The sequence below is a fragment of the Crocodylus siamensis genome, chromosome 10 (genome assembly GCF_052110815.1).
Source record: "Crocodylus siamensis isolate JL-2025a chromosome 10, ASM5211081v1, whole genome shotgun sequence".
NCBI lineage: Eukaryota > Metazoa > Chordata > Crocodylia > Crocodylidae > Crocodylus > Crocodylus siamensis.
The window spans coordinates 41,002,367-41,027,604 of NC_143404.1; the positions used below are offsets into that span (position 1 = coordinate 41,002,367).

The window sequence follows — 25,238 nt, forward strand, 5'->3', positions numbered from 1 at the left end:
AGACAATGACTGCTGGAATCTCCAATTTAATTACAACTCTGAATTGCAGGCATGCCCGAAACCCCAAAGTAATGCAAAATCTCCTCTCAATCAATTTGATGGCCATTCATAAACTCACACAGTAGCACCACGCGCTGTTTGGAAGTCACACTGCCATGTGCAATGTTTTGTTCAAAGCCTTTTGAACAAAACAAGAAGTTCAGTGACTGACATCTTGACTAACAAGACGTGTGACCCTTAAGTCCAGTTGCTGGCTCTCAACAAGTACGCTGTAAATGGATTATCTAATTTGTACCCCAAAATTTTACTGGGACCACAGACTCCATCTTTGGGAGTCCCACTAGGGAAGACACAATGTTAGGTATGCCTGCCAGTGTAATTCATACATGTTTAAAAAAAAAAAAAGAGTATATTTTTCATATACACAGTGGAATTCTGACACACTGCAATCTGCTGGACATCTGACTTCCCAGGTACCGCTGCACTTTTACCTGCACTGCTACATCCCCCTCCTCCCCCACCCCAACCTGTTCCTTACCCCCTGCCACCTTTATTTCCATTTTCACTGACTGGCTTTCCTGCCTGCATTGCATGCCAGGCCAGCCTCTGGCTTCTTTACTGTTCTTTCCATCCAGGACTAGGAGACACACCAACTGCAGGTGCTTCCTAGGCCTGACAAAGGGTTTTTCAACCTGAAAGCTTCCTAAGATGTATTTCTCCATTTCGTTTTTTTCATAACAACATATAAATACAAAACCACAAGATAACATCACACACCATGAGTAACATATATCCAGCACAACGCCTTTACTTCTTGCTTTCAATTCCTTTATAAAAAGAAAGGCTCTGTAACAGGTCAGTTTGGCTACTTTAGATGGTGCTGACTTCTGAGTCACTACGTTATTTTTACCTGCTGCTGTTTATAGTGGTGGACTGGACTGAGGCTGTAGGGGAGAAGAAAACCTCACTGGGGCACACTGCCATGTTGTGCAGAGGCCCCAGAGGCAGGAAGGGTGCATCTGAACACACACAGTGTCACCCACCCATGTCACAAGTTTTGCCTGCCTGCAGCCAGAGGTGCAGGGCCCCAGAACCCAGACTCCCCTGCACCTATCTCCCTGACAGCTGGCAGGCTTCACAGCCACAGCAGGGCCTAGCAGCCAGGCCTGCAGTAGTCCCCACCCCACAATGCCCCAAGACAGACAACTGCACAAGCACTCATGTAACTAGTTTTGCCTGTTAGCAGCCAGAGATGCAGGGCCCCAGAACCCAGACTCGCCCTGCACCTATCACTTTGACAGGTGGCAGGCTTTGTGGCTGCAGCAGAGCCTAGCAAGCCTGCAGTTTTTACCCCCCTGCGCCTTAACACACACACTTTGTCACCTATGTCACGAGTTTTGCTTGTCAGCAGTTTGAGGTGAAGTTTCCCAGAAACCCCTGCACCTATCTCCTTGAAACTTGGCAAGCTTCACGCCCTTAGCAGAGGCTACCAACCCTGCATGTTTCATCCAAAGCACCCAAAAAACAACAAAGTTATAGATATTTCATTGATTCCCCATTATACTCTATGGCCGGATCTCCGAACCTTTCCCAATCGGCTCCAAATCTTCCAAAGCTGATTTGACCAAATCATATCAGAAAAGTGATTAGAATCTCTGAATCAAATCGCTTGCATCTGAATCAGCCAAATCTGAATCAAATAGATCCCTATTCACACAGGCCTAGTATGCAGGCAGGGTGTGGGAGAGGGTATGAGCATATAAGTATGGGGTTTATGGAAGACGGTGTGCAAGTGAGGGTCCCCTCCACACACTCCCCCCTCCCATGGCACACAGCCACTACTGGTGGTGGCTGCAGCAGCTGGCCCTCAGGGTGCTCATGCCCCACGCAGATGGAGCCCCCCTGGCAACGCACAGCTCCAGCCAGTTCTGGAAACTGGATGTGGCAGCAGGAAGCAGGGCCAGGCCACAAGCTCCATCACACGGGGCTCCCTGCAGCTTAGGTGCAGCTCTCAGGACTCAGACAGAGCTGTGCATCACAGGGGGGAGCCCCACACAATGGAAGCCCGGCCTCGCTCCTTACCGCCATGTGCAGCTCCTAGGACTGCTGGCAAAAAAGCAGAGGGGCTGAACTTGTCTGGCTCCATCACACAGGGCACCCCACCACTTACAGCAGAGTCCTGGGAGCTGCACATGGCAGCAAGGAGCGGGGAAGGCCACCAGCTCCATTGTGCAGGGCTTCCCCCAGTGGCACGCAAGTCCCAGGAGCTCCACATGAGCCACAGGAAGCCCTGTGCAATGGAACCAAGCCAACCTGGGCTCCATGCTCCTGTCAGCCCCATCCCCACACTCCTACCCAGCTACAACTTCTCTCTGCCCACCCCTCCTTCTCTACCTACTGCCCAGCATGCTACAGCAGGCACATGAGGAGGAGCCACTGGAAGCTGGGGGAGCCAAGCAGTTCCCTGGGTGGCAGCAACAGTGGCCCTGCCCGAAAGCTGTGTGCTGGCTGGGATCAGGGCCCACCTGCAAACGCGAGTGGGAACACAGCACACTGCCCCAGCAGGAGTGTTTGGGGCTCAGCCCCACATGGAGTGCAGCAGGGGCACCTGCAGGCCAGACAGGATACAATTTATTGGTGGGCACCTGCCAGGGGGCTAGATGAAATCACCTGGTAGGCTGGATCTGGTCCACAGGCTGTATTTTGCCCACCCATGATCCAGATGCTTGCAAATCTTGTCTGCCAATTCTATCAGTGCCTGGGATGAAGCTCATCAGACCCTGCTGATTTAAATTCATTTAAATTCATCAAAAACTCTAACAGTGTTTTTTTGTTATCTCAATCCCAAGCTTGCTCCTTCCCTTACTCGCATAATTCGTATAAACTTTCTGGTGGTCTGTCACTGGAGGCACAGAGCCAGCTTGGTACAGGAACTTCAGGAAGGTTCCCCAGATCCTGCTTATTCACCTGCCACTCCTTGTCCTCCAAGGTGCCAGTTGCTACCCACCTCCCTGGCCCAGAGATCCTGCTTCATGATTTGGAGATGTTCCCAAATCAGACCAGAAACATTGTGCTAACCTGTGGCCAATACATCTTCGGGGCAACAGCTGCTGGTGTGGAGAAGACCCAAACGTAATCCTTGGTCTCCTTGGCTACTGTATGAATGGTCAACGCCATACTGCTGACAGCACTGCAGGCAGTGCTTTTCCCGCAGAATATGAAACACAAGCTCAAGGTGCTGGACCAGGATTATCTACAAGAACCACATATGGATCCATTCTGCCAACCAGCTCCTAGTTGTAGGTGAAAGTTGTAGCAGCAGAATGCCAGGTAGTCATGTTGTATAGTGACTTCCACCAGCCATTCCCACATAACTAACCACACAATGGGGGCACTGCTCAGCAGGGGCAGGGGAGAGGTGGGAATCAACACATGCTGGGATGCGTGCTCTTGCTGGCCACCTGCAGGCAGAGAAGCAGCAGTGCATTATACTGCTCACTCAATGATTAGAAAGGCAATGTTGTGGGATTGGCATGTAAATACTTTTCAGATCCAGAATAAACGAGAAGTCTGTTCATACCCTAAACCACCTCCATGTAATCTCCTCACCAAATGTAGGATTTGGTTTGGTTTGGGTTTTTTGACAAAACCGAGTATTTTCTACAAAAACTAAGTCGATCAGTATTAATAATATTCCCATCTTTTTTAATTGACAGAATCCTTTAATCAGCTTTATTATTTTGCCTGGGATTAATATGAGCTAACCTGTGAAATTATCCTTTTTGAATATCAAGATATTATGATTCCACAAGTCTTCAGAATCTTCCCTGCTGTTCCAAGATTTATTAAAATCTAAGATCAGCAAGCCAGAAATCTTGTCAGCCAGCTATTTGAAAACTCTTTTGTGACAGTTTACCTTAGCCTGATGATTTAAAAATATCTGGCCTTAGAAAATACTATTTGACATTCTTAGTTATTAACCAAGTAAAAAGGGCTTAATCATCCTCCTGTGTGACAACTCATAATCTTTTTTTTTCTTTCCAATTCTAGAACAAATATTTATTAAACACTTCTGGCTTTCATGAAGCATTAATAGTTTCACCACCTCTAATCATGGGCCTTCATCATCTCTACAGTCTCTCTTTTCCTAATATACTTGAAAATTTTCATTTTTTTAAGTTCTGCCAACCAGGCATTTTTACACGTCTTAGCTCCCATGGTCAATTTTCTATACCATTTAACTTTTAAATTATAATACTTATTTTCTTTCTTTTACATGTTTCATATATATTGCTTTTTCATTTTGAACTGCTGCCATCACCTCATCCAAGGTTGTAATCTTTCCTAATTAGACAATCATGGCTGTTGATTATTAAATTCCCATTGAAAAACTCCCAATATTCCTCCATATTTTGTAAGTATTTTCCCCAATCAATGTGTTTCTAATTTTGTCAGCCTTTGGAAAGATGACCTTTTTGAAACTCTATTGTACCATCCCAGTTATGATCAACTGCTATTTATTCAAGTAATTACAGCATCTTTATCTATCAAAATAACGTCTAAAATAGAGCTACCTTGAATTGGTATGAGAATTTTCAAATAATAAATATATGCAATGAAACCTGCCTTATTACAGAAGCTGTAAAAGCTGAAAACATACTCAAGACATATAATTTCTATGGCCCCAGCATGCCTTACTGGGAATTAATTATTTATACTGTATAAGCTAGAAATCATCTAATACAGGAATGAGAAAGAAATGTAGTAGGTTCCAGCTCTCCCTTGCCATTGCCACCCATGATGCAAGCAGCAGTGTAGACAGGGAAGCCTGCAAGCTGCCCCAGGTTTATGATGTTGCCCCGTCCCCTTTGCTGCCTGCCTAGCTCTTTAAAAAGCAGCTCCAGGACCAGGAAGTGGCTTCCCAGGGCAGATGCATGTACACCTGCTAAACTCTTTAAATGGCACGTGTGTAGCCCCAGGATCAGAAACCTACTTCCCAGTTGTGGGTTGCCTGCAGATCTACCAGGAGCTGCAGAGGGCTCACCAGGAACCTGGGTGGAGGGGGCCCTTTTTCCCCATCCTGGCAGAAGCTAGTGACAGCAAAGCAGCCCAGACCCTGGTGCCCCTGGGTGGCAGCAGGGATGGGCAGCCTGCAACCACAGGGAACTACTGGCAAGCAGCCATGGCAGGAACTGACCATAGGGTAAAGACCCCTCATTAGCCCCTTTGCTCCTGCACTAAGACCATTCCACAGCATGGTGGGAGAAAGTGGGAAGGCCAGGATTAGAGCTGCCCCTGCCATGCCCTGCATGAATTGGGATCATTCCCAGAGCCAGAATACCAGCTCTTGCTAGAATTCTAGCTGCAGGTGCAGAGATTCTCACTCTAGCAGCCCAGACATTACTGCAGGAGCCCTGGTACACGGCCAGAACACCAGGCTCGAAGCTGCAGCATGGCCGTAAGTGCTGGGGTTCTGCTGGCCATGACAGACTTCTGCCCCGTTTTCAGTCTTGCTGATCAGGTCAGCAGTGCTCCCTGACAGCTTGCTGCTGGGTAGGCTATCAGAGAGAAGGGGGAGTGGGCACAGCTCTGCTTCCTCTTATAAAATGCATCAAGAACTTTTTCCCAGCCTGGGGTTCTTCAGATAGGTTTCACTGTAGTTGTTGCTGGGTTTTGTTTGTTTGTTTTTAAAGAAAAGGTTTAATAACACTTTACACTAGGACACCAAAACTCCCTCTTTAAAACACAAGTCAGCTCAAACTTTTTTTCCCCACATTAGACACTGGGGTCTAAGAAATCACTCACTCACTGATGCAGTGGTTTAGAGCGAACTGCCAAAAGTATCCATTCCTGACTAAGTTACTTAGCATAGGGGGTGCCCAACCTCCAGCTCAGGTGCCAAATCCAGTCCATAAAGCAATGACATCCAACCCACAGGGACCCACATGGGTCAGAAAGCTTGGCAGCAGGAAGTGGTGGAAGCTCCACACAGCCAGATACAGCCTCCCCTGGGCCATGGCCCACGCAGCAGGATCAGGGTGGAGCCGGGCCACCCCCATGTCCAGATTGGGCCAGGCCTGGCTGGGCTGGGCTGGGTGGGTGGGGCAAAGGGGAAGAAGACCGCTCTGCCCCGCCTCTGCCTGAGGGTGGAGGGATCAGGGATCAGGGCTGGGCTGTGCAAAACCCTACAACCAGATTGGATCTATCAGCCAGATCTGGCCCATGGTCCTGCCTTGAGCAGGGGGGCTGGACTAGATGACTTCCTGAGGTCCCTTCCAATCCTCATGTTCTATGATTCTAGGAACCTGTTGAACCTTTACATTTCACCCACCAGTAGTGCAATGGGCTGGATCTGGCCTGTGGGCCTTGCTGGTCACCCCCCTTCACAAGCCACATCCAATAAAACACCAACTAAAGATCAAACAGTAAATGACAGACAAACACAAAATAAGACCTTTGCGTGGTTATTCAAGATATGAACACATCACAAGCGTTGTCAAGTGTTAGACTTATCTTCACTTCTCTGGAAAGAATGTGAAAGCATAGCTTGGAAAAAGACATGGAGACGGATGGACGGCCATGACAAATGAGTCACTGGCCACTGGAAAACGTGAAAGCACCTGTTGTTTTAAGAAAGGACAGTTGCTGCCAATGTCCCATGAGTCAAAGAAGGATGCTTGGGTGCCAAGAGAAATGTGCAAAGACTGGCTGAGAAAAAATGAGAGCAATCAAAAGGCCAGTCCTCCTCCTCGGTGATCCTGCACAACCCACCAGTGCCGCTAGGTTAGCAATCCGCGGTCTGACTTTTCTGCTGGCAAACACCAGGCCGAGCTCCCAATGGAGACGGCGCTGCGACCTCCAAGAAACGAGACGGCGGTGACAGCAGGGCTCGGCCGCAGCAACGGGCGGGCCGAGCTGCTGCTACTGCGCATCCTGCGCCTGCCAGCGCGGCTGGAGCCGCGGCGCCACCGGCCCCAGGCGACCTGCGGCAAATGCTGCTCAGGTCAGCACGGGCCGGGCCGGGCAGGGCCGGGCCGCGCCGGGGGCACCGCGCGGCCCCGGCGCACAGCGCTGGTCCCTGCGAGCCGCAGCAGGGCTGGGAGCCGCCATGCGCGGCCCTGCCCGGCCCCAGCGCGCTCTGCGGGACTGCGCCGCACACACCGGGACACCCCAGGCCGGCCAGTGCACACTCACCGCCGCTCGCACCAGCGTCGCCATGGCCGCCCGGTAGCGCCGCCGAGTCGGGCCAGGCCCCCAGCTGCGCATGCGCCGGCGGTTCCGCGCCAAGCCGATTTCCCCCAGCTGGTGCCCGGCGGGGTGGGGCGCCGCGCTTGGTAGTGTCGCCGCGGGGGCAGAAGGGGCAGCGCACGCAGGAGCTCCAGCCTGCCAGTGCCAGGCCCTCGAGCCCCGGCCCCGGCCGGTTTCGGTTGTGCTCCTGCGGCTGCGTCCCGCGGGCAGCCGGGCTCGGCCCGTGTTGACACGAGAGCGCTGAGCTGCTTCCAGAGCCTCCGCGAGGCACCGGCGGGCACGGACAGGGCCTACGATATAGGTTCAGATTCAGGGTTTTATACAAACCGCTTTGATTCGAGCCCAGGCCAGAGACCTAGGAAAAGAAATGTTGCCTCGGTGTGCCAGGGAGAACAAACGTCCGTGCTCCTAAGCAACAGTAAAGTAAAACCGGGTATAGGAGAGGGGAACGGAACGGAAAGGAGCCAAACACACAACCCTAAAGAAAACGTATGTACTGACTGAAGCCACAAGCAATTAACAGCCTTTCACAGTCACTGCCATATCAGCCCAGAGGAGCTCGCCTATCCACCTGGGAGTGGGAGTGCGACCTCCTGTCACAGCTGTGACATGAATACAGCGTCTTGGTCCATGAGTATGGTATTTTCCATAGCAGCCCCATCAATGAGAATATCTTTGACAATTCAGTTGCCATTGTCTGGGTTGAGGTATTCTGAACAGCTGCTGCCTCCAGATAGTGGGTCACATAATCCACCAGGACCATGGTGGATGATGAATCAGTGCCCACTGGTGCTCAGCTCCAAAGGACCTACACCATCTACTGCCACACATTCAAAGGGAATTCCAACCAGCAATAGAGGTAATGGCGTGGGGATATTTGGGATGTGGGGCTACCAATTTACATTATGGACAGAACTGGCAGTACCTCTTAATTTCTTCATAGAACACTGGTCAGAAGAGCTGGCCGGCACCTTCTCCTGGGTTTTCTTTATTCCCAGGCGGCTCGCCCAGCATACATTGTGTCCTAATTTTAGAACTCGATTTTGGTGCAACTTGGACACTAAGAACTGAGGTTTCTATCTCCCAGCAGCCTGGTCCTTAATGACTCCATCTAGGACCCTATCACATAGCTCAAACTTGGGGGTCTAAGCATATAGGCATGGGTCCACTATTTTTCTATTCACTCTGGCCAGCTGGCCATAGAGACAAGCAAATGCTAGGTCCTCTCTCTGGTACTGAACAAAAGCAGATCCTCCTCTAATGGGCAAACTCTCCCAATTGGGGTGTTTGTTTCCAGAGGAGCCAGTCTCAGTGACATTTTCTTCAGGTGCACTGAGTTTACTCTGGACCTCTTGCCCAGCCCCCTTTCCATCACAAGGGTTTTCATCCAGGTCCTCCAGTGTTCTTGGTGTAGGAGGGCTTGGGGTCCAAAGATCTCAGGATTTAAGGGGAACATGTCCCCGAGTCAGTCCTGAAGAAGATCTTGTGGTTCATGATTCAACCTACTCTTTGCTGCCTGGTGCAAGCACTTTGTTAGTGAGTCCTAGTCCCAACCCACTACAACTGGGTGGGAAAGATGATGGGTCACTGCTGCTGTCAACTCAGTCATCCAGGGCTGAATTGTCAATTGCACCTTGGCAGTAGGATAAGGCCAGATATCCTCATGGATGCAAGTCATATATACACATTCTGGAAGTGAGTATTGAGCAGAGTCCACCAGTGATTCCTGGACAAATGTCTGGGCTAAGCCCAAGTCCATGAGGCTCAGAACTTAGGCATCTGTTACCCAGACTGGGAGACATACTCCCATACTTATGTCTCACATCTCTACGAGGTATGTACAGTGTTCCTCAACATCGTCCTGGGATTGGATCAACTGCTCACCAATGACTGGAATCCTGCCTTCCTTATCTGTTTCTTTTTTCCACCTTCAGGCCCCAGTTTGCTGTCATCAAAGACTAGATTAATGAGCCATGCCTCTGGCTTCACAGATTTTTTTTAACAGGTTAGCATGTATAGCTGTAACCTGTTTTTTTGTCCTGGTTGTTCCACTTCATAATTCACTGGGCCTACACTGCTGGCTACTCTGAATGGTCCTTGCCATCTTGACAAGTTTACCACTGCTATCAGGCAGCATCACAAGGACCTGATCCCTGACCTGGAACTCTCTTTCACTCACCCTGCTATCATAATATCCCTTCTGGCAATCTTGGCTCTTCTCTATATTATCCCTAACAATCTGTTGCACTCACTCTAATGGGTCTCTCAGTTCAATAATATGTGGCGCCAACCCTCACAAACCACATCCAGGAGTCCTCTAGGTTGATGCCCATATACCAGTTCAAATGGGGAACAGTCTGTGGATGCCTGGGGCCTCTTGGACGGTGAATAGCAAGAGCAGTATAACCAGGTCCCAGTTCTTGGAGTCCCTGTGTATACATGCCCTGATCACCCCCTTTAAAGTCTGATTAAACCCCTCCACTAAGCCACCCATCTCTGGATAGTACACACAGGTTCACAATTGTGTTATCTGTAGAGTGTCACACACTCCCTCTAACACCCCGGACATAAAATTTGACCTTTGGTCTGTTAAGATGTCCTCCAGTATCCCTGTTTTGGAGATCCATTTAATTAATTCCTCTGCTACCCTTAGGGGCAGTGACAGATCTCATAGGAGCCACCTTGGGTATCTTGTGACATAGTCAAAGATGACGAGGGCAAACTGGTAACCAGTGGTGCTCTTTGGGAAAGGTCCTGCAATGTCCAACACTACTCTATTGAAGGGTCTTTCTACAGTTGGCATGGGTATCAAAGGGATCCTAGGGGGCATGGTATTCAAGACCCACTGGCACTCTGGATACCCTCAGTTTTATCCCTCCCCAGGTGTCCACCAATGGGAAGGGCATAAGCAATTTCCAGTAAGGTAAGCCAATATTTTTGGGGTACCAAGACCTGTGCCACCTTTCCCCCTTCGTCCTGCCCATGATCTATTTAGTATAAGATACCATCTCTTACCTAAAAGCATGGGTAAGAGTCAAGTAACTTTCCCCATCATAGACATTCCGAAAGGTGAGTTAATCAGCCTGCTCCTTGTGGAATAATCCTTCTGTGATGATGCCACCTAAATCTACTGTATCTGGTGGGTTTCCTTCTGTCACCAGGCCTAGATCATCACCAGTCAGCCCCTCATTTCAGGTGTCCTCTGTCTCTTCTTCCTTTCCTTTATTCTTCCTTTTCTTCCTGAGTGCTTGTTCAAGTACCTCATGTAGATTAGGCCACTCTCATTCTAGATGCATGAGGCATGGCAGAGTTTGAACCAACCCTAAAGCCAAATCATCTATTCAGCCTATTATAGTTAGTGGTTAGATGCTGTCTCTGGTACACCGTAACAGAGGACAGGGGCATAGGCAGACAGCAAAGCAGGCAGCAGGTGGCTGCACTCCCAATCAGGCACAACTGCCTGGTTTGAAACAGGGCCCAGCTGTTCCCTATAAGAACAGGGCTCTGAGCAGTGAAGCGAGCAGTTTGCTGCTAGCAGCCAGGAGAAGAACACCACCCACCTGGAAATGCTGCTCTTGTCATCTTGGAGGTACAGGGAAGGAGCTATAGGGAAGGTAGAGGCTCCCAGTCCTGGGGCATGATCTAAAACTACACCCTGCTAAGGTTGGATGGTGTGGTGGGATTGCCGGAGGTGGGGCAGTCTCCACAAAATGCCACACCTGTGCCTCCCCAGTGAAGGGTGAGTGTAGAGTACCAGAAAGTCCCAGCCCCCACGGCCTTGCAGGTGACCTCCTGGAAGGGAAAGGCTACAGGAACACAACCCAAAGTCAAAGCAAGAGTCCAGGCTCACAGTGAGCCCTTAAGCAGGGCCCAGGTCAGGAAGGGACCTGAGGCAGCTTCCAGGCACACTGCAAATCCTGAGTGGAACCCTAAGACTATGAGGGAGCTAGATATAAGGCTCCTTAGGCAATGGGATTAAGGGGACTGTGTGGTCCAGTATTGGGCAGGGGACTGAGGCCCAGCATAAGGCAGGGAATGAGGCTCCATTGTGCGGGTATGAGGGGACCAAGAGGGTCTTGAGCTGGGCTGGGAGCCCAAGGGAAAGTTGAGGGCTGTGCCGGGCTGGGAGCCGAGTGGGGGATTATGAATCCCAGTGTGAGTGCATAGGGATCGAGAGTCCCAGCGTGAGGCACAGAGATTGTGAACAGCAATGTGAGGGCACAGGACTGAGAGTCTTGACATGAGGCACTGGTGTGAGGGTCCCAGTGTGAGGGCACGAGAGTGCAGATCCCAGTGTGAGGTACTGGAGTAATATCGATGCCATCTACAAGGCATAGGACCCAATATAGGGGAGGTTGAAGCCTCATATAGGCCTCTGGCATCAGGGTAAGTAAATGGGCAGCCTCCTGTCTTGTTATAATCTTACAATTGCATCACCAAAGGTGTGGCAAGCAAGGTAGGTGGACAATTAGTCCTGAAACAAGTGGGCAGGCCAAAGGTTTGACTGGCTCCAGGCTGCCCACTTGTTACATACACATGCATTTATCTATGCATGAATAGAACACTGATAGGGGTGTCCTCTTCCCCCAGGTACAGGGGTATTAAGTCTGCCTTCATCATTGTGTGGTTACAACCAGTATCCATGACTACTGGTATTATCAAGGTATTCAATTTTACATCTACTATTGGCTTTGCGATTCGTGATGGCCCCTTCTGTCATCCGAAACTACAGTCCATCTTCTCTTCATGAGGGTCCAGTGGAAGCCATTTGCCTTGACTTCAATGAGCTTCCCCCAAGCCCATCCTTCTCACCCTCCCTGCATGTAGTTTTGGGCCATGTGTTCTGGGGCTCCCCACCAGTAACAGACAATTTCTCAGGACCCCCATCCTCTGAATGGTCTGGGGTGACTCCAAGGTGGTTCTGCTCTCTTAATCAATGTTCCCTGTCATGCACTTTGTCCCATTGGGGTTGGCACAGCCCTCAACATTTTTTCCTTGCAGGTATTTCCTTCATCAGCCATGAAGGTCATGGGCCTCCTCCATGGCAGATGGGCCTCCTCCATGATCTGTGGCTGATGTCTCCGGACCCATCTTTGTATATCTTCTTCCAAATCAGTCAGGATTTTTTCCAGGGTGAACAGATCTATAATTTCTGTTAGGGCCTTTTCTTTGGCTGGATCCACCTTTCTAAGAGATCCCTCAACATCTGGGCCAGTAGTTAGGGTTGCTGCTCTTCCTGATCCTTTTTGGCTCTGAACCATTGTCAATAGTGTTTGGGTAAGATTTCTAATCAGTTCAATATTGTGGTCTTTACCTTTTTAAAGGCCTCCTCTCTGGACAGGGTGGATCCTATTAACAAGGGTCCTAACTGATTGGTCCATCGCATTCTGTCCCACCCAACCAACAGAGCTGCTCTCTCAAAAGGTTCTAAGTTTCAACATCATTGTCAAGTATCATTTTTGGCATCCTTAGACCTTTGGTGGCATGAATCATTTCCACTTCTTGAGCTTCTATCTTCTCACTTCATTCCTGTTGCTGATTTAGCAGCATGATCTGTGCATCAGGTTCCTTGGTTCTCACCCAACCAGTTCCTCCATCTGGTTTTGTTGACCCTGGAACAGCTGCAACACTAGTCCATGGGCTTGTTGCCAATCTTGGGATACCTCCAACTCAGGCAGGGTCCGGTTCACCTCCATTTCATATTATCTCCCCTACTCTCTTTGGGTCAGTCTTGGTTTCAATTCCTGGCTAATGCACCAATAATAAAAGAATGTAGCAGGGACCATCTTCCTCATCTGGGTGTCCAGGGTATCCCTCTTCACTTCCTTTCACTCTCACTTGCCTGCCTTGCTGTCGTGGCAGGCAGGGGTGGAGTACCAGGTCCGGCTGGCCCCTCCCTTCCTCCCCCCCACTTCTCATCCAGTTAGGGAAGGGAGCAAACAGGCCCAATCCCCCACACCCTCACCTCTGTCACTTTGGGGCTAGGCCTGTTTCCCCCCCCCACGCCCCACCCCCAGGCTGTTGGGCACAGCGACAGAACATCAACACTGTGCCCCCCCCATCCTGTACCCCTTCCTTCCCCTCCCTGCCAGCTTTTGTCAGGGCCCAGCAGCTCTTTGTCCGCTCACATTCAGTCCCACCCCCTGCTTCTCATCCAGTTGAGGAAGGCAGGAAATGGGCATGCTCCATTTCCCCCCATTCTGTAACCACTGCCTGGGGGGGAGGGGTGGGGAGGGTCCAGGCCCTGGTCCCCCTGCTTTACCCCCTGTGACCCTGTTTCAATCAGCCAATCAGAGTGAGAAAAAAACAGACAGGCAGGCAGACAGGCAAACAGACTACGGCTTTTATAATATTAGAATATATGTATAGTGGTGTTTCATTTTACTCATGGGAAAATGTGGATTTGTGGTTACTTTTAAATCTGAATATTGAGGATTTTCTTAAATCAGAGAAAACCAGGATCCCTGCTGATCGCTGCCTTTTCCTCCATGTGTTTAGAAATGGATTCTTTGATTTTTCTAGGGACTAGGGTGAGAGATATGTAGTTTCCTGGATCCTCCTTCTTCCCTTTCTTAAAGGTGGGCACTATTTTTGCCCTTTTCCAGTCATCCAGGACCACCCCCAATCACCACAAGTTTTCAAAGATAATGGCCAGCAGCTTTCGAATTACATTAGCTAACTCCCTCAGCACCCTCAGATGCATTGCGTCTGGCCCCATGGACTTGTCCCCACATCCAACTTTTCTAAATAGTCCATAGGCCATGGGTGGGCAATTATTTTGGCTAGAGGGCCACTTAATGAATTTTGGTGAGCTGCAAGGGTAGCCCCACCCCTTGACAAGTGCCCTCCCCCTGGTCGCCATCTTGGGTTCGGAAGTCCCACCCCGTAACTCCTGACCTTTGCCACCAGAAGTCCCTTCCCTGGCCCCCTGGAAGTACTCCTTTTGGGAAGGGAAGGTCACTATCTTGGAACTAGAAAAAAAACAAATCATACACTAAAAGCCAAACACTTGCTATAAATGTATTTTAATTTTATTACAAAAAATATTTTTGTCATGATTTATGTTTGCATAGTTTATATAGAGATGATTACATAATAACTGAAAAATTAATTCTAACTCTTGTATATTGGGTGTGGGTGTACATGGGTGGTGGGGTTTGTGAGGAGGTGTGGCTGTATGTGGGAGGCAGAGGGTATGTGGTGGGGTGTGTATGTGGGGTGGTTGTGTGAACAGGGTGCGGGGCTTGTGGGGTATGAGGGAGGGTGTGGGGACACCCCACATACACACTCCCTGCCCCATGGTGCACAGCCTCCACTGTCAGTAGTAGCAGCAGCAGGGGGCCAGTGCTCAGGGCTCATACAGGTGCTCTTGCCCAAGTGGTGTGTGGCTCTGTCCAGTATTTCACGTGGTGGCAAGGACTGCAACCATAATATGAAGTCCCGGCCCTTTGCTTGCCTTCGGGGTTTCTCGAAGCCCCTTCTCACTCTCGGGGCCCCTCCCTGCCCCCTCACTCTGCTCCTCACCGCTCCTCACTGCCGGGGCTCTCCGCTGCCCCCCCTAACTCAGGGCTGGGCCAACGTGCCCCCCCGGACAAAGCTGTGCCCTCTTTGGCACCATTCGCTGTGCCCTCTGGGCACAAGGAACCCCCAGATTACTGGGGAGCTCCCATGAGGCCTCCTCGCACCCCTACAGCCTCAACCGGTCCTCCGGTGTAACCATAAGCAAACACAGAAATTAGCCTGCTGGCTACAACGTAACCCAAAAGCCTACTGGTTTGTAACCTCAAGCTCATAAACCCTGCACCGCTCCACGTGAGCTTTACCTGACCTCCGTCAGAGTGCCTTTGCCCCTGCATCATTGCAGCCCGTCCGGGTGGTCAGGCTCTGGCCATGGCCCCGGGCTGCTCAGCTCGCCCACAGAGCTCCTGCTCCTGTGGCTGCCGGAGGGGAACTGCCCTCCTGGCCTTCTGCCTGGGCTTAAGAAGGGCTAAGCTCCGCCCCTTCCTGGCTCCAGGCTTCCCCGGTCGCCCTAGCAACCCGCACGGGCACAGTCTTAGAGACTGGCAGTCGTCCTTCCCCTTTTCCGCCACTAGGGGCCTCTCCGGAGCCTTTTCTCCTCTCAGTTGCAGGGCACCTGAGAGCCCTGCAACGGGGGGTCATCATTGACCACAAGATGAACATGAGCCTGCAATGCGATGCTGCAGCTAGTAAAGCGACCAAAATGCTGGCTTGCATCCAGAGATACTTCTCAAGCAAATCCCGGGACATCATTCTCCCCTTGTACTCGGCCATGGTGAGGTCGCAGCTGGAGTACTGTGTCCAGTTTTGGGACCCACAATTCAAAAAGGATGTGGAGAAACTTGAGAGAGTCCAGAGAAGAGCCACACGCATGATCAGAGGTCAGGAAAACAGACCTTACGACGACAGGCTGAGAGCCATGGGGCTCTTTAGCCTGGAAAAGCACAGGCTCAGGGGTGATCTGATGGCCACCTATAAGTTTATCAGGGATGAGCACCAGAATCTGGGGGAACATTTGTTCACGAGAGTGCCCCAAGAGATGACAAGGTCAAACAGTCATAAATTACTGTGAGATCATTTCAGGCTGGACATAAGGAAGAATTTCTTTACTGTCCGAGCCCCCAAGGTCTGGAACAACCTGCCATCGGAGGTGGTTCAAGCACGTATATTGAACACCTTCAAGAGTATATTGGATGCTTATCTTGCTGGGATCTTATGACCCCAGCTGACTTCCTGCTCTTTGAGCGTGGGGCTGGACTCGATGATCTTCCGAGGTCCCTTCCAGCCCTAATGTCTATGAAATCTGTGAAACCTGGCTGGCCCACTTCTATCATGTGGGGCTCTGCATGGTGCATGTGCAGCTCCCAGCACCTGTGCACCACTGGAGGAAGGTCTGCACAATGGAGCCAGCTGTTTTCACCACTCCCTGCTGTGCAAACCCCAGGACTCCGCTGGAGATGGAAGGGAGCCCGACCCCCTGCTTCCTCATGGAGTCCTGGGACCTGCACAGCACAGGGCAGGGAAGGCAGCCAGCTCTCTCTTGCAGGGCTACCCCCAGTGGCACGTGAGTTCTGGGAGCTGTACATGCGCTACACAAAGCCCTGAACAGTAGAGGCCTGGTTCCACTCCTTGCCATCATATGCAGAGCTGGCCAGATCCGTGCACCCCCAGGCAGCAATGCCTGCACAGTCCCCGAGCACTAGCCCCTTGCTGCTGCTGCCTCCAGCAGCAGGGGCTGTCCACCATGGGGAGGAGTGTCTGGGTGGGGAGATCCCTATACCCAGAGATGTGGGTTTTCTGAAAAATTTTGAATTGGAAAGTTTTCTCGAAATGTTTCCAATGCTCTAAATAGAGCGTGATCTGATTTAGCATGTTTATTTAACTTATATTTAGTAAACAAAACTAAAAAAGTACCCCAAGTTAATTTTATGTCACAATAACCACAAGTATTTGTCAAGCCCCCGCCCAGACCCCTACTTGGTCCAGCCCCCCAGGGAGAGAAGAGAAGGAGTGGGGTACTCACCAGTCCCCCTCCTCTAGGGCAGGGCCCCCAAATCCCGAGCAGGGCCCTCCCAAACCTGTGAAACCAGCTTTCCCCAACGGCAGGCCCACTGCGCATGCGCAGTTTAAAAGGGCCCGCCAAACAGGGGAAAAAAGCTCAGTTAGGCTCCGGAGCAGTGAGAGACGCACGGGTGAAGCCTGCTGCGCCCCCACTCCCCTGAAGCCCCCCAGACACCCCCTCAGCAGCCGCAGAGCCCCCTGCCGACCCCCAGCACAGCCGGAGGTAAGTGGGCTCGTGGTGGGAAGGGGTTAACTCCTTGCTCCCTGGGAGGAGGCCGGCTGTGTGGAGCCAGGCCGGGTCAAGCCCCCGCCCAGGCCCCTACTTGGCCCAGCCCCCCAGGGAGCCGCGTGACCGGAGCCGCGCGAACAGGCTGCGTAAACAGGCGCTTGAGTTAGTGCAGAGTTCGCGCAGGAGAGGGTGTGGGAGGGCACGAGACCCTGCCTGCAACCCCCCCAGAGTAGTCAGCCCCAGCCGCAGCCAGCCTACCAGAGGCATGACACGGATGAGCACGCGCCGCACCCCGAGGGTCCCCTCAGGCTCTGCGGCCCCCCCATTGGGCGCCTCAGAGACGGCCACCCAGACGGAGCCCCTGGCTCTTGGCTGCGGGGGCTGCCTACCCCTCTTTCAGGCTCTGGGGCCCGGGAGCATGGCCACCTCCCCTTGCGGGGTCTGCTCCCTACTGGGGTCTCTGGCACGCCAGCTGGAGGAGCTCCAGGCCACAGTCCAGAGACTGCGTGCCATCAGGGACTGTGAGCAGGAGACTCCTACTGCCAGGCCCTTCTCCCCCAGGAGCCGCAGCATAGAGCACCGTCTCCCTCCAGGACTAAGGAGGACTCTGGGACCTCCTGCTCTGCCCAGTCAGGGGCATGGACCAAGGTGGTCAAGAGCCCTAAGCCTGCCGCACCAAGGCCCCTCCCTCGCCGGAGCTTAGCAACAGGTTCGCACCTCTTGCAGCCCCAGCAGAGCCTGCTCAGTTGCGAGCTCCTGCAGGCAACCCAGGCTCAACCGCAGCTACTGCCCCCGCTCTCCCCAAGACAAAGCGAAAGGTGTTTGTTGTGGGAGACTCCATCCTGCGGGGCACTGAGGGGGCAGTCTGCCGCCCCGACCCCTTAGCCCAGGAAGTCTTCTGCTTCCTGGGGGCCCGCATCCGAGACATTGCGGAGAGGATCCCACAGCTCCTCCGGCCCACAGACCACTACCCCATGCTCCTTATTCACATGGGCACCAATGACTCGGCTCGGAGCACCCCCAACCAGGTCATGAGGCGCTACAGGGAATTGGGAGTGGGGCTTAGGGGTCTGCGAGCTCAGGTGGTGTTTTCGTCAATCCTCCCAGTCTCGGGCTATGGGCTGAGGAGGGAGAGGAGGATCCATGCAGTGAACCAAAGACTGCGGTGCTGGTGTCATCCGGAAGGCTTTGGCTTCCATGACCACAGCCCGCTCTTTGGCGAGAGAGGCGAGCTGCTGGGAAGAGATGGCCTCCACTTCTCCCCCCTGGGAAGGAGGCTCTTCTCAGCCAGGCTGGCTGACCTGCTCCACCGGGCTTTAAACTAAGCCCGCTGGGGGATGGGGGGACTACTGCCACTGCTGGCCCGCTGAGCAACCCTTGCAAAGCCAGCAGACCAAGGCACTTAAGGGAGCCCACCCCTGTCCCAGCCCTGGCACAATCTGTGGGCAAGGCAAGAGCCCCCAAGGGCACACTTGCCTGCCTGTACACTAATGCCAGGAGCCTGGGTAACAAGCAGGAGGAGCTGGTCCTGCTCAGTGCAAAGAATTATGATGTCATTGGGATAACGGAGACTTGGTGGGACTCCACCCATGACTGGACCACGGGTATAGAGGGCTATACCCTGTACAGGAGGGATCGTGTTGACAAAAGGGGCAGGGGTGTAGCTCTCTATGTGAAGGAAAGCTACATGTCCCTGCAAGCTGATGTTGGCGACTGGCATGGACAGCTAGAGACCCTCTGGGTAAAAATTTATGGGGAATACGGCACAGGGGACACAACGGTGGGAGTCTACTACAGACCTCCCACTCAAAGTCCTGAGCTTGACCAGGAGTTCGCCCAGGAACTGACTGAGGCCACTTGCTCCAGGACCTCGGTTGTCATGGGTGACTTCAATTACCCGGACATCTCGTGGGAAGATCACTCAGCTAAATCCGAGAGGTCGCAAAGCTTTCTCTCGTGCGTGGATGACCTCTACCTGACTCAAGAAATCTATGGGCCAACGAGAGGCACAGCACTGCTCGACCTGGTACTGGCTACGGGGGACGACCTAATCGGCGACCTACTGATCGATGGGAAGTTGGGTGACAGCGACCACGAGCTGATCACCTTCACCATCCACCATAAAGCTGGCAAGTCAGTCAGCAACACAGAAGTCCTTGACTTCAGGAAAGCCAACTTTGACAACCTCAAGAGGCTAGTCAGTCAGGCCCTTAGGGACCATGACCCCAGGGAGATGGGAGTTCAAGAAAAGTGGTTGCTTCTCAAGGAAGCAATCCTCAATGCACAAGCCAAATCTATTCCAACACGGAGGAAAGGCAGCAAGAAGGCACAGCAGCCCTCCTGGCTCTTCAGGGACCTAGCGGACCTCCTGCGGCTAAAAAGGAAAGCCTACAAAGGATGGAGGACGGGATTCACCTCCAAGGAGGATTATTCTGCGCTGGTCCGGTCCTGCAGGGAGCAAACCAGGAAAGCCAAGGCTGCAACTGAACTCCAGCTAGCTTCGAGCATCAAGGACAACAAAAAGTCCTTTTTCAGATATGTGGGGAGCCGGAGGAAAAGCAAGGGCAATGTTGGACCCCTGCTAAACCAGATGGGGCAACTGACGACTGACGCCCAGGAAAAAGCCAACCTATTAAATGGGTACTTTGCATCAGTCTTTCATCAGTCCCATGGGACGCCCATGCCTGCCATGGGACAGGGAGATCTGGGTTTTGGGGATCCCCTACCCTCCATAAATGCTGACCTCGTGAAGGAACACCTTGAGAAGCTGGATACCTTCAAGTCAGCCCGCCCTGACAATCTGCACCCCAGGGTACTCAAGGAGCTGGCAAGCGTCATAGCCCAGCCCCTGGCACGGATCTTTGAAAACCCCTGGCGCTCTGGTGTAGTGCCCGAAGACTGGAAGAAGGCCAATGTGGTGCCGATCTTCAAGAAAGGGAGGAGAGTGGATCCGGCTAACTACAGGCCCATTAGCCTGACTTCTATCCTAGGGAAGATCTTAGAAAAGTTTATTAAGGAGGCCATCCTTGATGGACTGGCCCAGGCTAACATCCTAAGGGATAGCCAGCACGGGTTTGTTGCAGGTAGGTCTTGTCTGACCAATCTCATTTCCTTCTATGACCAGGTGACCTATCACCTGGACAAGGGAGAAGAGATTGATGTCATATATCTTGACTTCAAAAAAGCTTTTGATCTGGTATCCCATGATCACCTCTTGGCTAAACTGGCCAGTTGTGGCCTTGGCTCTACAACGATCCGCTGGCTGGGAAATTGGCTCCGTGGTCATACCCAGAGGGTAGTAATTGATGGCAGTCACTCATCATGGTGTCCTGTGACCATTGGGGTCCCTCAAGGCTCTGTCTTGGGACCCATACTGTTCAACATCTTCATTAACGATGTGGACATTGGAGTCAGGAGTGGACTGGCCAAGTTCGCCGATGACTCCAAACTTTGGGGCAAAGCATCCACGCCAGAAGATAGGTGGGTGATCCAGGCTGACCTGGACAAGCTCAGCAAATGGGCAGACGAGAACCTCATGGTGTTTAACACCGAAAAATGCAAGGTTCTCCACCTTGGGAGGAAAAACCTGCTGCATCCTTATAGGCTCGGCAGTGCTACATTGGATAGCACTACAGAAGAAAAAGACTTGGGGGTCATCATTGACCACAAGATGGACATGAGCCTGCAATGCGATGCTGCAGCTAATAAAGCGACCAAAACGCTGGCTTGCATCCATAGATGCTTCTTGAGCAAATCCCGGGACGTCATTCTCCCCTTGTACTCGGCCTTGGTGAGGCCGCAGCTGGAGTACTGCATCCGGTTTTGGGCTCCACAATTCAAAAAGGATGTGGAGAAGCTTGAGAGAGTCCAGAGGAGAGCCACGTGCATGATCAGAGGTCAGGAAAACAGATCTTACGATGATAGGCTGAGAGACATGGGACTCTTTAGCCTGGAAAAGCGCAGGCTCAGGGGTGATCTGATGGCCACCTACAAGTTTATCAGGGGTGACCACCAGGATCTGGGGGAATGTTTGTTCACCAGAGCGCCCCAAGGGATGACGAGGTTGAACGGTCACAAACTCCTGTAAGACCGTTTCGGGCTGGACATAAGGAAGAATTTCTTTACTGTCTGAGCCCCCAAGGTCTGGAACAGTCTGCCAGCGGAGGTGGTTCAAGCACCTCCATTGAACACCTTCAAGAATAAATTGGATGCTTATCTTGCTGGGATCCTATGACCCCAGCTGACTTCCTGCCCTTTGGGCAGGGGGCTGGACTCGATGATCTCTCGAGGTCCCTTCCAGCCCTGATGTCTATGAAATCTATGAAATATTTGATTCAGGGAAAAAATTAAATACAGGACACTTAATGTGGTTTAAATGTTATATTCAAACTGTCACAGAGGTGATTGAGTGAAAGAGCCCCAATCCGCACACTGGGGGCCCATAGGGCAAAGGCCAGGCATGAAAGGGAAAGAAATAATAAAAGAAAAACACTTTCCTGCAATAGGGCCTGCAATGCAGCCGGAATGAAGGAGGGAACCCTCACGGGTTGTAAGCCATGCCTTTATTCAGCTGAGGCCGGCCGGTGACAACTTCAGCAATCACTGGCCAGTGAGAATAGAGGGGATCACTGGCGGAGGTTGGGGAAGAGAGCAGGAGAGAGCATTGGTGGAGACTCTCAGCACCAACAATAGCAGATGTTCCCAGAGCAAGACAGAGCCTGTGGAGGCTCCCTGCACCTGCGGTGACCAGTGTGCTCAGGAGGAGGGAGAGCCAGCAGAGGCTCTCTGCACCAGCAGAGGCTAGTGTGCCTGGGAGGCAGAACAGCCAGAAGAGGCTTTCTGCACCAGCAGAGACTGGTGGGAGCCATGAGAGAGAGAGCCTGGCAGGGCAGTAACAGATGGGGCAGTAACCTACAGCGCAAGTAGAGGCCGACCAGACCAGGAAGGACCACGGGGTGCAGGAAGTAGGACACCTCAGACGACATTGGGGGGAGGGCAACTCCACAATCCGCATTCAGCGGCGTGAGGGGAAGAACGGCCCAGAAGGAGAAGCCTTAGCCACCCCTGGCCAGACAACGGCTCATTCCCCAGAGAGTGCCCAGGTACCAGGTGTGAGATAACTGGCTGGCGGGGATGAAGATGAAGGGATCATGGAGAGAGTGACGAGGAGGCTCCTTCGTATCCTAACTGAAGGACTGGGAAGGTAGCCAGGCGAACTCTTCCCAATTTGTAATTTCCATCTTTTGTTCCTTTTTTAAAGGCAGCTTAGGGCAGGAGGATGCCCAGCTGAGCTAAATAGCGGTTTCGCTTAGCCATCACAGGAGAAAGTGCTGGGGAACACAAGACTTCGGAGAATGTTGGGGTCAATAGCACAGTGGAATCAGAGGAACGGCTGATAAAATCCAGTGACCCACTGGGGTGTAGGGGAGTTGGAGCCCCATGGAGGGCCACATGGTAGACTATCTACCACTGAGGAGCCTCTGGCAGGTTACCCCCCTCCCACTGAATTTACATTCAAAGTCGTGGCAGGCCAGTTTGGGGGTGGCCCCCTTGGTGATAAGCATGTACCTCAGGGTCTGCAAGAAACTTTGGGACGTCTGTCACCAACCATCCACACCAAGGCAGCGCGCAAACAGCTCTTCAAGGCCAGGCAGTCACACAAACAAATTAAGAGCTTTATGTGGAAAAAATATTTTTTTATTGGAATACCTGTAAAAATGTAAAGACAGTACACAATAGCATGTACTTCCCTTACATTGTTTGTTTAAATTCAAAGGGGGAAAATGAAGGCACTGAAAACTGTTGACACTAATTTTAGCACACCCAAAGAACTCTGTATAATATATCATGGTTGTCCACTCATCTCCTTCAACAGAGTTTAACTCTTCCACTGAAGTCATTGCAGCACCTCCAGTTTCACTGTCACCACCTGTAGAATCACTTGAACTACTTATTTGTTCCATTTCAGAATCAGATTGAGACAAATCTGATTCAGAACTACTTGAACCACATTCTCTTTTGCTAAAGGATGGTTTTACCAGTGAGTCTATGGGCAAGGTGAACTTATCATCACACTGCATCTTCTTCACTAATTGTGCTTCTGACTGATTCTTCAGAAGCAAGAGATTTTGAGAAAGAGAAACAATCTTAGTAGCATGTTCATTTGTTAGTTTATTCCTCTTTTTTGTCTTGATTGAGCTGAAAACTGTCCAGTTCTGTTCACAAGAAGCTGCTGTTGGTGGAATGCTTAGGATCCTTAGAGCAATCCCGGTCAACAGCTAGGTGTTACAGTATCCCTTCCACCATGTGAGAGGAGACATATTCTCTGCTGCCTGCCAAATGCTGTCTTTGCTCCAAAGTTTTTCTTCTGCACAGTACTCAGCAATGTTTGTCATCATGGCTATTTAATCAGTGTTGGGGATATTCTTAGCCACTTCCCTAATTGTATTGAGAGCAGTAGATAATTCATCTTCTGATAAATGTTGTCCTCTCTGTTGAAGATCCAAAAGGTTTGCTGCCAGATGAACTTGGATGAGAGCAAAACTCAGATCTCTTAGTAAACATTTTTACTACTTCGCTTTTGGACAGAGGTGAAGAAAGCAAAAACTAAAATTAGATTTTCATTCAGTTGTCTGAATATCTCTGGAATATTTGAAAGGCTTGGTTCCTTCAAGTTTCTTGATACCCACCTCAACTGGTAGTAGCAAATCATGGATGACTGGTGCCTCCCAAGTCTGGGGTGTCTCCAGATCAGTGACCGGGGTGGGGGTCCCCCAGCAGCCAATCGCTGACCTGAAAGGGATGGGTCCCCCAGCAGCCGATCACCCGGAGCCACCAGCAGCGAAACCAGAAGTGCACTTCTGCCAGCACTTCCAGTTTTGTGTCTGGCACTTCCAGGGGGTGCACGGCCAATCTCATGGGGTACATGTGCACTTCCTACACTTCAAGGAGCATTCAATTTGCTAAATTAGTGAACTCAAACCCAGAACACATCATTGTCAAGAATCTGCTTCCCAATGTTCACAGGAATAATCTGGGATACTGTGTCATCTATTGAAACACATTGCAAACAGTTCTTTGTGTGTAGCAAAGTACATAAACACTTTGTAGCCAAGCCCCATCTAGTTTCTCCTGGAAATAAAAGTGTGCTTCACTTCCCCAGTTCTCTTTCTTCAAAGTGTGATTAGGAACATGATGATTGTTGAATACCTTCGCAATCACTTTGCAGTTTGCCAGTATTGTCTTCATTGTATTGACCAATTAAGTGAATTCATAACTTGATTTCTGGTTTGGATTATTATGTAAGTGTATTTACCCACCTGTTTACAAATCAATAAAACATAACTGTACTCTCTCACACACTTCCTAGGGATAATCACCTGAGAAACATTAATTACAACTTTGAAGCTGCCAAGCTTGCTTAAAATTGTATTGGCATCTATTCATTGTTACTAATGAATTTTATGAAACAATGAATTTTTAGAAATGGAAAATTTCCCATGGAAAAACAAAGTACTGGAAAATTTTCCACCCCCATCTCTGGGCATGCCCATGGTGGGGAGAGCATCTGAGGTACTTTTGGGCATCATTTTGGGAAGACAACTAGCTTCCCCTCCACCACGTGGAGAGTGGCCAGCCTCCTATCAGCTTTGGGGGAAATGTCTGGCTCTTCTTCATGCCCTCCAGCCATGGAGAGAGCATCTGTCTCTTCCCCAAGCATTCTGGTGGAGGAGAGAGTGACCCAACCCATTTCCGGTGTTCCAGCCAGTGCCTTCCCCGTGCCGTTCTCCAGCATGCTTTTGGCCCTTCGCCCTAGGGCTTCAGGCCAATTGGCAGATCACTCCTGGTCAGTGCAGGGCCAGCTCACTTACCCATGCCAAAGTGAGCAGGCAAATCATGCATGCAACTGTTACAGTGTGCGTGCACACACACACACACACACACACACACACACACACACACACACTGGATGAAATGGCCTTTGCTTCTTTATAATATAAGAAAACAAGAAATAAAGTATATCTAAATGATGTTTGATCTACTTAATATAGCGGCAGTACTATTTTGGCCCCTGTGTTTTCTTGTATACATTTTGCCCTAAAAATAACTTAATTTACTAAAGCCTTTGCTCCCACCTCATAATTTACCAAGTCCAATTTCCCTTCCATTTGGATTCCCAAAT

The 25,238-nt window shown here is 51.1% G+C and overlaps 1 protein-coding gene across 1 annotated transcript in view; it reads right to left on the minus strand.

Moving 5' to 3' along the window:
* Positions 1–22,041, minus strand: part of UQCC1 (ubiquinol-cytochrome c reductase complex assembly factor 1) — a 180,355-nt gene extending 158,314 nt beyond the window's left edge. The window contains exons 1-2 of the mRNA XM_090064074.1: positions 21,972–22,041; positions 7,195–7,538 (exon numbers count right to left, since the gene is read on the minus strand). Of these exons, the coding sequence (XP_089920200.1) occupies positions 7,195–7,538; positions 21,972–22,041 (414 nt within the window). The remainder of the gene's footprint in view (positions 1–7,194; positions 7,539–21,971) is intronic.
* Between the last annotated feature and the right edge of the window lie 3,197 nt (positions 22,042–25,238).